We start from the raw sequence: 12,732 nt of genomic DNA on the forward strand, positions 1-12,732 counted from the left end.
CTGTACTCCCTCTCCAGCTTTGGAATCTGTGAGCCAGCTTCAGCAAACTTTGCAGAGGGATGAAAAAAAATAACCAAGGTGGGTATCAGGCTGAGACAAAAATGCTTTTTCAAGTTCCCTAACAACTAAGGAGATCCAGTGTGGCTTTGCACAATAGAAAATAGCTGAAAATCTACCCCAAAGAGAGCCCTTAGAAATATTTCAGTCATGGAGAAAGCTTGAACCAGAGTGTGCATCCACTGTGACATGAAGTCAGTGGAAAACAACAGCTACAAGTTCTCTCATCCCTCCCACCCCTTTCTTTTCTCTGCCCTCAGCAGGGTCTGATAGGCTTCAGGGCCCTGCTGATGTGTATTCTTTGGAGGTAGAAATCTTTGAGACCAAGAGAAAAATTTTCTTCATGGAATTTGTAGTGGCTCTCTTGGAGCCGTGTAACCTAAGGGGTAAAAGCAAAGCCCTCTTCTGGAATGAATAGATATTTTTAAAAAGGCCAGACTGAGCAATTAAGGCAATGTCAGCAGTACATATATTAGTGGCTGCCAATTTAAGAAACTAATTCAGGAAGCAGACAGTAATCCAGTGGGGTATTCTTGATTCATTTTTCCACCCAAAACAATTTATAGATGAAAACCCACAGTGCACTGTTTCAGCATAATGCCAGGCCATGGCCTTGCTTTTCTTTGTTGACTACATGCTTACCCCTGCCACCCCCAAATCCCTCAGCATGCTGCTAACCTTGAGTTTGGGTTTCTGGGGGTCAGCTGCCCTGCTGGAGCTGGCACAAGGGGCAGTGGTCATGGCTGTAGCTGTGCTGCCACAGAGGGAAGCTGCCCAGGGTGCTCCCCTGGCATCACGACTGACACAAATGCTCACTCACAGAGACAAAGGGTTACTCAGCTGGGTTATGTAACAAACTTTTTCTGGTTTATAGTTAGTAGTTGTTCAAAGAAGTGAACATCATAGCACTGAGGGAAAAAAAGGCAAACTTTCCTACTGGCAACGTAGGATTAGATAATATTAGATAAATTTAAAACTTAGTGTGTGGTGGGTCCTTACAGACTCAGTGGTCAAAGTCCATTCTCTTGAGTCCATAGAGTCCAAAGTCTCTTATTTTTTTCTTGATACTGTCTTTGCTAGACCTGTCTGATGGAGAGCTATAAATAACGACAGCAGAGAATGCCTCTGTTTGACTGGGTATTTTAATAAGAGAGGAGACTTGCCATAACTGAAGCTGTGTATTTATGGTGTTTTGTAATTTATTGCCATTTTAAATTGGCACATCACCTTTGCAATGTAGCAAAATGTGATTGAAAATTCAATCTTTACTATTTAGAGTGAAAACAAGATGACACATTTATTATGATACTTATGATACAAAATGCAGACTAATAATACATTCACTACATTCTATTAGAGCTTTATAAACTTATTTCACCAAATGAAATAATCAAACACATAAAAATATGATTTCATTTTTTTTCTCTTGATTTTTTTATGCTTGTTAGTCTGAATAAGGGGTTTCAATCAAACAGCTATTATAATCTTAATATCAGATAACTGATTATCAAACAGACATTTTTTGCTTGATCACTTTAAGCTGTGAGCTTTGCTTACAAAATAAAAAAATTATGAATTGGGTGTACCCAGTATGAGCATTTACTTCATTAAAACTTGCTTCAGCTTGTAGTGCAAACAGGATGAAGCAAACAGAAAGCATTAGAGCTATCATTAAACATGTCATTTATAGTTACAGAAGAATTCCCACAGGTTGAGGCTTAAAGGTGCCAAGTCACAACATGAATTATTTTTCATCCTACTAGAAGAAAAAAAATCCTGGTGTTAAAGTATGAAATCAGCTATATACCTACACTGCAGATCCCATGGCTCACACTGCATTAATACAGTTGCTGAAATATGGGAATCCCCAGGAAAAAAATACCATGCAAAGAGATACTGGAGTTTATTAGCAAGCTCACAGTTTCTTTTATCCCTTTAGGATTTTTTTTCTTGCACCTCCTGTCTGAAGCTTGATGTTGGGAGTACTCTACTTAGTGAAGGTACTCTCTTTAAACTGAACTGCCAGAGCACCCTCCCCAGTGGAGAGGAACTGCTGCTTTTGAAGTCTGCACAGGGGCTTTCAAAACCTTTAAGCTTGTATCTAGCTTCCTTTGTTCCACAGAGTCTGTTTACTTGACTGTAAATAAAGTGCCATTTGCAGACAGAAGTTAGGAAGTGGATTTTTACTTGCCTGACCAATCTCTCATCATGATCATTAGGTCACAAAGAAGTCTGTCACCAAAAGCTATCAAAACCCAGATAGGAAATTAGTTTTCTTTATTTCAAGATTCTTAAATTATCGAAGTTCATTGCCTGAAGGCAGCAGCAGATACTGAATCGTTCCAGCTTAGAATATACAGTACTTTGAACATAGATACTTCAATGATTGGCACCCTTTTAATGCATAAGTGACCCTCATATTTTGCACAGGCTTAAAATAGGTTTCAAGGAAACTTAGAATTTTCCCCTTTTTTGGCTGCAAATGCTTGAGTTTCTTTTTATGGATACTGTATTAAGATAGATGTACAAAATGGATAAAAGATGTTCTTATAGTGTAAGCACCATATACAATGGAGGAAAACAGAAGGAAAAATGCCTACTATATTATTGCCAGCATGTGCTTGCTAGGCCCAAGCCAACTAAGATTTGTGTGGAGTAGATATAAAAAATCTGCTGGTGATTATAAAAATGTGGAATTTAAAACATGACTGAAATATGCTGAAACTGGGTTCTTTTGATAATGGTTGTGCTGAGCCAGATTGTGTTTGCCAAAAATTTCTACTTTGATTTTTGCAAAGCAGCTGTGACTGAGAGGCAAAACTGACCTGTAAGAACACTGCAGACAACAGTGTGTCTTCAGAGGCTGGGGTTTATGATTGCCTTTTTTTTTGTTCTTCTCTTTTCACTGTCCTTTACTGGCTGCCTGTCTAGAAAGTGAACATGATAGAGACAGCTTTGAAGAGACCTGTGACCTGGCAGACACCTCTTCATTATTCCAGCTGTACATTTTTGCTCTCAAAGAGCAGTGCTGTGATGATGCAGGCATGCAAATGATTAAAAATAATAAAATCAAGCCCCAGTGGTAAATGGGAAGGATGGGTAAAATGGTTCAGTGAGGAGAAGGTGTGGGTCACTGGGAAGAGAAAAAGGACATTGCTTCTGTAAGCTGTGGTGGAGCCCAGGGGAACTGCAAGAAGTTGGAGCTTCCCAGTGCAGGGACAGGCAATGTCCTTGCTCCTTGGAATAAGCCCCCACCCTGGAGAAAATAGAGTGGCCCTGGGAGGTCCAGGGATGGATGCTGCACACCAGTGGGAGGTCAAGGGAGGAGATAACAGGCAGCATGTAACCGAGCACACATTTTGCTGACCCCATCTGGCTTGTCACAGAGCCCCAGGGAAATTTGAACATGGGGAGTTTTCTTCAGGCTGTTGGCTGTCATACCTGCTTCCTGTACTTTTACACAGCTCTGGAGGAAATTTTTGCCCTCCCTGTAGCATTTAACAAAACTCTCACCTTGGACATAAATAAGAAACTTCTTCCATGTGTTTTCACCCAGGTTGTCTAATGCATACATCAGTGTTGCCATTTGGCTTATAGTGTGATTTGCTAATAAGTGACTCCAGACATCCAGGAGTTTTTCTCTAAATGCCACCAGATTTTGGGTCAGACTGGAACTGTTTATCATTCTAGATTGCTTCCATCTCTTAGTTCAAAAGCCAGGGTTTATTTTCTTGTGCAACATATAACGTGTAGAGTTCTTCGGTGTTTACATGAAGGATGGCACTGTGGTACAGTCTCCTGTGGCGTCCTGAGAAGGGGACACTGCTAAATCATGCTTGGTTTCTGATTGAAGATAATACAGTTTAACAACAGACACAAAAATAAGGCAAAACAGGATATTACAAGAAAAAATATTATTACAAAATGCAAGTATATTAGGTCACAGAGGAGTTACTGGCAATTGTTGATTACTATCTCAATACACCTTTTCCCTGTCCTCAAAACCCAGACATAAAATGTGATTATATGAGGTTGTGTTTACTGTCAAAAGGCTTGCAAAACACAGAGTAATGAGTCTGCACACATTCTCTTCTCCAGTCTTAAATACCTTGACTCAGGAAATATATTTATCTCTAAGGATGTTTCTCAAGGAACTATTCTTCTAGCAATGAGTGTCTTCTTGCCCTCCAGAGGCTGACTATAGGTAGTGCTTTTTCAAGATAACTAATATATGATTTCCTGTTTTGAATTTGTGGTAAAAAAGTAGTAACTCTTTTAGAGTTGTATTTAGTCTTCTGCTAGTGATGTTTCTGTTTTGAATTATGTGGGCAAGGTACAAAATACATTGACACTTTTTACAGGTCATGAACTTTGCCTGCAAGCCTGTGGTTGTGACTTTAATATTTTCACAGTGATTTTATTATCATTATTACTATTACAGTTCAGCTACTATGATGGGCTGTTTCATGCTGATTTAAACCCTGTTAACCTCTCTTCCAAAGCTTCTCCTCGGATCTGGGAGAAAAGTGATACCAATAGTAAGCTCTGTCTGCCTATCAAAACTAGAGAAATGGTTAGAATTTGAGATTATATTTTTAAGAAGTCATCTCTCCTTAAAGTGCCCGTGTTGTAAGGGATTATTGAAAAGGCGGCTTCTTTATGACACAATGACTCATACTAAATAACTGTGGTGAGGCATATTTGTGTGTAAAGCAGATAAAACTCATTCTGTCTGGGCACACAGGAAGGGAGGGGAAACGTGAGGGATGTTGTTTAACCCATGAGCAACTCTGTGAACCTGCCTCATCTGGGAACCTCAGGGAGTAGCTGCACAGTGCAACCACAAGTCATAATTTCTTCCATCATTTCCATTTTTGGAGGATTTTCAGGAGCTGTAAGGTGTTCGTCAGCTGGGCTCTAACTTGTTCCTGGGATCCCACTGTTGTCTCAGTCCTTCCAGCTCCACACTGGGGAAGGAGCTACCTAGTCACAGCAGAGTCCCTCGGGGGAGTCTGGCCTTTTTCCTGTAGGCTTCCCAGTGGTTATTCTCCTAGATATCCCCCTATAGTTCTTGATCAGAAAAAGAAAATAGGCTCTTTATGGATGAGGAGTGGACCCCCGTATCCTATTAATCAACTTTGTCCCTAGTCCACATTGCTGGTTCCTTCCAAAATGTCACAGAATGGTACACCATTATTCCCAGGCACATAAGTACCCAAGGAAAAGCAATTAAGAACAAAGAACACAGCTCAGTAGAGTTGCAATGTTAAATGTCACGATTTATTAATGCTGCTCTACCTTGCATGTTTGTATTTCTAAGTTTTCCTGTTTGGACAACTGTTCAGATTGTTTGGACTGAAAACAAAGGTTTCTGGCATGATAATGAAATGACTCAAAAGTTTAGGTTTTCTGATGCAGCAGATAATCTCATTTTTATTCCAGTGCCACAAGCTAAAATATAAACAGTATTAGCATGTACAGTCAGGGCATTTTGTGTGAGCACAGAAAGTTCAGGTGAATGGGGTGGCACCCAGCTGGTGGATGGTCACAAGCAGTGCTCTCCAGGGTTCAGTTTTGCTTTGATATCTCCATTGCCTGGATGAAGGGATCAGATTTCAGGTGACACCAGGATGAGTTGGTGGGAGTGTTGATCTGCTGGAGGGCAGGAAGCTCTGCAGAGGGATCTGGACAGGCTGGATCATGGGCTGAGGCCAATGGTGTGAGGTTCAACAAGGCCCAGTGCTGGGTCCTGCCCTTGGGTCACAACAGCCCCAGGCAGGGCCACAGGCTGGGACAGAGGGGCTGGAAAGGACCTGGGGGTGCTGGTGACAGTGACTGAACATGAGCCAGGGTGTGCCCAGGGGGCCAAGAAGGCCAATGGCATCCTGGCCTGGATCAGCAATGGTGTGGCCAGCAGGAGCAGGGCAGGGATTGTCCCCCTGTGCTGGGCACTGGTCAGGCCACACCTCGAGTGCTGTGTCCAGCTCTGGGCCCTCACTGCAAGAAAGACACTGAGGTGCTGGAGTGAGTCCAGAGAAGGGGAAAGGGGCTGGGGAAGGGTCTGGAGCAGCAGTCCTGTGAGGAGCAGCTAAGGGAGCTGGGGATGTTTATTCTGGAGAAAAGGAGGCTCAGGGGAGGCCTTATCACTCTCTACAACGGCCTGAAAGGAGGCTGTGGTCAGATGGGTGTCAGCTGCTTCTCCCAGGTAACAAGCAGAAATGAGCTCAAGTTGCATTAGGGAGGGCTTTAACTGAACATTAGGAAAAATTTCTTCCTGGAAAACGTTGTCAAGTATTGAAACAGTCTGCCCAGGAAAGTGGTGGAATCACCTTATCTGAAAGTTTTTAATAGATTTGTAGACATAGCACTTGGGGACACAGTTTATTGGTGGATTTGGCAGTGGATGAGTAAGGTTTTCTCAACCTAAAAGATTCTGTGATTCTAGTGTACCTCATCAGGCTGTTGATGTGTTTGCTGTGCCATAAACTTAACTTATGCCTGAAGGTAAAGGAGAATAACAGAGCTCTGAATCATGCATTTTGCCTCTATTCAGCTAAAACATTCCCTTTAGTAACGCTGCAACTTTTGTTAAGGCAATCAGTGAATGAGTGATTGATCTCTGCCTGTAGTAATACAACACACATAAAGAATGCTGGGGAGGCATTTCATATGTCCAGGGTACTGTAGCAAAAACACTGTTTTTTCAAGCATGTTTCAAAGGCTGTATTTATTTTCTTCTGTTGGCAGAGCAGTGGCAGATGATGAGCCTTTTTCACTGGGATCAAAATTCTTCTTTAATTGCTTCTGTGATAATCATAATATTTCTGTTAACAGGCATTCTTCATAACTGCTGTGAAGCCTACAATGTTGGGCTCATGGAAGCAAAAATATTTTCTGGTCCACCAAGAGAGCAGTTTGGGTATGCAGTTCAACAGTTTATAAATGAACAAGGCAAATGGTAAGCAGTTTGAATGGCTTGGCTTATGTCTAGCTAAAAGGTTAAGTAAAAAATGTTGCAACTCTTAATATTTCTTTTATAATTCCACATTTCTTTTAAAGGGGTTCTGGCTAATTTGTTTTTATATTAGAGCTCTCTTTTTACAAATAAATACCTAATGTTATTAAGCCAAAAGTTGAGATATTGTAAAAACATATGAATGTGATGGTTCATGCTTTTTTCCTTAATATCATGTGACCCAAGGTCTTTCTTATGGTAATCTTTTACTTCATCTCCAATACCTTCATTTCCTTAGGCTTACAATTTCTCTAGAATTTTAACTTGCATTTCATTCCTTTGTGTACCCAGAGAATCCTTGTTACACTTTACTTATATGTGGGACATTTTTCAATTTTAACATTGTTAAGGTCTAAACAAATTATTAGGTCTGGTGAGTTCTAATTATTAATATTAAATTTAAATTAAATTAAATAGATATAATTTTGTGTCTGATACTGTATTTACTGTTTTGGTTTTTTTTCTCGAGGGATGATGTATTTGAATGTATATGATAACACAATCATAGCAAAGTCTTGTGTCTGCTACTTCTCTTCAGCCACAAAATTTGAACTGAAATCCACTGTTGCCACAACATTGGGTTTGACAAGCAATTAGTAAAATATTTCTCCTGGTAATGCTGGTTTCAAAAAGAACTTCAACATATTAATGGGAGCAAGCACATTGAGTGGAAGACACATTGCTTCGTCTTCTGCAGCCTCAGTAGTCACAAAGCTTAAGGTGTCTTTGAAAGTAGTTGAGAACTACTGAACTCTTAAGTGTCTGTTTGTGTGTGCATGGGTGTAAGTCTAGAGCAGAAAGCCACACCAGATATTAGATATTACGGTCTGCTGAGACACTTCAGAGCTGTCACCCTCCATGGACGGGAGCTGTATCAGAGCCCAAACAGCCACAAACTGCCAGCTCTGCTCAAGTGACAGCAGCCTCAGTAACTGCACTTTTCTCAGTAAGGAGAAAGTAAGATGTCTAAACCTGAAATCCATGGAAATACAAGTGAAAATGTATTGTGCAGTTAAAGTTTGGGAAAGCTGGCTCGGAGCTGCTGGGACATTTGTGATGATGCTGCTGGGGGGCACCACCAGCTGCTATGGGCTGCACACCAAACCACCCCTGACTTCCCAGCAGTGTTTGCTGCCAGGGACCAGGAGGCACCAGCAGAGCTCTTGGCCTTTCCTCTCCCTCAGCTGGGTGGGCTTCCAACCCACCCCCACCCTTCAACTGATGCTGTGGTGGCTTTTCACCACTTGTTCTGCCTGCTTTAAGTATGTGTTTAGTCACCCATAGATCAGAGAACACTTAAAAAAACCCCCAAAATCAACAAAACAAAAGAACCACAAACAAACAAACAACAACAACAAAAACAAAACAAACAAACAAAAAACCCACCCAAAAAAACCCACCCCAACTTCTGTGTAAAGCCATTGAAGGAGAACAAGAATGTGTGCCTGTAGTGAACTGAAAGAGGTTTTTTTGCCTCCTGAATGGAGGAATTGCCTTGTGTTTTATACATCTTGTGAGTTTTTCTGTAAGCCTGCAGAAGAAGCAATAGCAGCCTGATCCATTCAAGCTATTTATGTTTTATATTTCCCTCTTTTATTTTTGCTTCTAATATAAAAGTTCCTCTACTACCACTTTCTTGGATAATGTGTGCTGGATAGAAGGGGAAAAAAAGTAACTTTGGTTTAATTTTTCCTACCTTACATGGTCATAGAATCATTTAGGTTGGAAAAGACCTTTATGACCATGAAGTTCAACCAATCTTCTCCTAAGTATATGAATATTTTGCATCTGGTATACTTTCCAGTGTGTAGGCACTTCACCATTAGTTTTTTCACTGCATGATGTCTGACCTAATTCCAAAAATCAGGGAAATTTTATCAACTTGTGCTCAAGTAACTAAGACTTGTTAGAGAATCTTCAGTGAAGAAAAACCCTTTCAATCTCCCACTCAAAAAATTATTAGGCAAACTTAAAAAAAAAGTGAGTCGTGTTGCACTGTCTTGTTCTCTTAATTTCTAGGCTATTGTCATTTTCTTGGGACAATAGATTTTTCTCCTGTATGCATTATTAGAAAACAAGCAAACAAAAAAAAAGAAAACACCAAAACAAACAAACAAAAAACACTAAACAAGAAACCTAAAACCCAAAACAGAAAAACCAACCAAACAGACAAAAAAGAAAAAAAACAACCAACCCAAACAAGAACACTCAATCTCTTTCAAGTTGTTCAGTAGAGGTTTTCTCCTATGAGCAATGCAGAGGCTGCAATCCATGCACAGAGTTCTTGTTGACATGGCTGAACTGGGAACAAGATAAACAGTCTGAGATAAGATCAGGGTGATTTTTTTGTCTGAGGGGAGCATTTATATATGCTTTTGTGAAGAGATCGTCACTGTGCAGCAAGAATGTGATGTATTAGAAAACTGTTCAGGCACAGAGAGTGAGGCTGCTCACCACACCATGCGCTGCTGGGGTGCCATCTTTCCCCAAAAGAGGTTATCCAGAATCTGAGGTCCACCATAAATTTTATCACTTTCTAGATTTTGCTTAATAAGTTCATAGGGTGCTATATAACATACAGCTTTAAAAATCCTCCTGTACTCTCTCGAACAGTAGAAAGGAGAGATAGGGAAATACAGCAGATGCCAGTTATATTATTCAGCACTATTTCTGGGAGGTGAATCTCCTGAGGCAGTAAGAACTAAAGCAATTATAAAGGGAGAATTTGTGCAGAATTGGTACTGATTTTCACTTTTGCATGGAGATGAGTTCAGAGAGAAGAGGGAAGGCAGTCCAAAAAGGAATGCAGGACTGTTGAAGAGTCTGGTACATGTTGGGATGCTACGACACAAACCACCAAGGAAGAGTCTTTTGTGTTAGAGACAGACCATCCAGGATAATTGAACACTGGTCAGCTGTGCATTGATGGGCCTTGATGGCATGTGGTGCTCATAAATAAGGACAAACTTGCAAGTCAAGTACAGCTCAAGCTTTTCACAGTGTCTGGGAGCTTTTAATGAACTCAAGGAAAATTGTGAATACCAGTGAAACTCATCAATTAGAAAAGCAGTTCACCACCCAAGTAATTAGCCACCACAGAAACATAATTCAGTTTATGCTGTGGTTCTCCCTATAAAGAGGTCATCTGCATTTGAATCTTAAATTGAGACTAAAATTTATGTTATTTTATAAACATAATCTTTTAGAAAGCCAGATTGTACCCTATCAAGTTCATCTTGAATGTGCATTCCCTGAACAGCGGTTGACATTACATTCTTCAGAGATAACAGTACCTACGCCACCCTGAGAATTGGTTTTATATTTGTCTCAGGTGAGGAAGATTGTAATAGTTGTAGATAGCTGTTAAAATGCTTTTTCCTACACACATGTGTCTTCAGACATATGCTCAGCTGTGTCTGTGTGCTTAGAATTTGCAATTTTAAAAATTATTTTCGTTTCGAATTTGTATAGTGGGATTTTTCTGTCTTAAAATATTTTGTTTCATCTCACATGTCAGTAATGACACCTTAATATACAGTGCGCTTACTAGTGCCTGACATAATAATTGCACTACCAAAAGTAGTTTTAAAAATCATTGCCTACTGCTCACTGGTCACCAAATATAGTGGTCTTTCTCCTAATGTTCTGTGCTGCCTCTTCAGACCAGTAAGATATTTTGCCAAAAAGACACATTTCTGGATGAGTTTCTATTGAAATAATTATGTTTTCAAAGCTTTCTAATTTTAATGAGGAAGGCCATTTCTTTTTAGGGGGGTAATTTTTTTGAGTTTTTATTTGTTTGTTTGTTTCCTAACAGAAGATGCCATTGTTGCAGCTCTATCTTTTCAGTGCCAAAACTACTGCCAATGCTGAGTTCTTTACCCAGTTTTGTTTTCTCTTACTGTATGCACCACAGTTTGCCCTTTTCCTGCTTGAAGAAGCTCTGGCTGTTTTTTTCTGGGACTTCTGAGTGTCACTCAAACTGTCTTCCCATAGCTCACTGTAATTTTTGAACTTTTGATTTTTGTTGAAAGGATCAAAAGTTTTAGACTGTGAGAAGTGTTTTACTGTGTGCAAAGAAGCATCTCTGACCGTAAAGAGTTTTCTGGTCTTCATATCTACTCACCACTTCCTGTAATTGTAGGAAAAAAGGCCAGATGGTCTAAGAGGTTCTTTCTACTTATATTTTCCTATTAGCCAGCTTTGTGTTTAGAAAACAAAACACAACACAATAAAAGCCAAGTACATGAAAAGAGAGGGAAAAAAAAAAGAAACCAGAAAATATAAAACATGCTCTGACAACAGCTGGGAATTCAGCCCTCTGCTATGAATTCTGATTTTGCTTTCTGCTACATCACAGTTTGCTGATTACTAGCTTTGTCATGGTGTAATTTCCCAGACATAATTCCTGTTGCACTTTGATCTGCCACTCCTCCAGCTTGTGTGGTAAGGCATTGCTGCTGAACTTCATTTGACTTACTGTGCCATTGCTTTGTTTGCATTGCCATATAGTTTTGGAGAATGACTAGGGAGATGAATAATAACATCAGTAGCAATATTATGTTATACTCTCTATAGTATTTTGTGAAGACAGTGTACAAGGACAAGTAAAGAAGTTTTGTAAAAATAAATATTTAACTCATGGCTGAAAAAGAACTTTAATTAATACATTAGGCATGATACAGTTTATTGGGAAACAAGCATTCTCAAGTATTTTAGTACTACACTCTTGCATTCTTTCCTGATATATTCCATTTCAGTTTGTCTCATGCATCCTGTCTAATTGCAGTAAAAAAAATTGTAGTTAGCAGGATGCTAGCCAGATACTCCCTTGCTGTCTTCATTTCTGATGTTTCAGAAATATACACATGCATTTTCCCAGAGCAGTGTTGTGTAACTCCCTACTGTAACGGTTTACGTTAATTTTGAAAGGCAAGTGGGATTTTCTGATTTCTTATGTAGATTAAGGCTGGTATTAAATATAAGGCAAAGAATACAAAAGAAATAGAAATTATGTTATTTCCTTGAGTCTTTAAGGCTGGCAATTAAAAGTAGAGGGTTAAACTTGGCATAAGTCAGTTAATATTTTTTTCTCAGATATGTATTGATGACAGGTTAGGCTCGTTAAGTCAAATAATGGAATGGGTTTAATAGCTCTGTTCATTTCTGAAAATCACCATTAATATTAGTCAGTTCTAAGTGTGAATTCTGTGTATGGAGTGGCATTTTTTGGCCTGCAATGTAGGTATGACATTGAGATTCACAGATCCTACAAGGAATACAGAAAAATAATAAAATAAGTCCCAGTAAACTATGAGGAGCGCAAGACAACTGAAAGACAAAATTAATTTTTACTTGGCACAGATTTAAATTTGGATTTAAAATGAGAAAAGTTCATCTTGTTTCATCTTACATTTTCCTGTTTGTACCGTGCAGCAACTCCAAGGTTAGTTTCAGGGGTACCAAAAGTAATATTATCTTGTGAATATCAATTGTAGACGCGATGGTTCCTTGATATAAGCAGATGTCTTGATTGCAGTTAATGTTGAGGGCAGGTAAAATGGGAGGCAAATAATGCCCATGGAATGCGCAAAAGTGTGCATGCGGAAAAGAGAGAAGGGCTTTTGGCAAATGCTAAAGTGGTGATGATGTTTGTCTCT

General features: G+C 39.6%; 1 protein-coding gene across 3 annotated transcripts in view; it reads left to right on the top strand.

The window, feature by feature from the left end:
• Positions 1-12,732, top strand: part of ITGA2 (integrin subunit alpha 2) — a 69,513-nt gene that overhangs the window by 12,165 nt on the left and 44,616 nt on the right. For 2 of the 3 annotated variants that reach the window (XM_066181138.1, XM_066181139.1), the window contains exon 2: positions 6,892-7,015. In XM_066181138.1, the coding sequence (XP_066037235.1) occupies positions 6,892-7,015 (124 nt within the window). Of the gene's footprint in view, positions 1-6,815; positions 7,016-12,732 lie in introns of those variants that run through there. The other variant, XM_066181137.1, reaches the window with a different exon arrangement.

Source organism: Chamaea fasciata, unplaced genomic scaffold, assembly GCF_029207755.1.
Source record: "Chamaea fasciata isolate MVZ Bird 193981 ecotype frontalis unplaced genomic scaffold, bChaFas1.0.hap1 SCAF_4, whole genome shotgun sequence".
NCBI lineage: Eukaryota > Metazoa > Chordata > Aves > Passeriformes > Sylviidae > Chamaea > Chamaea fasciata.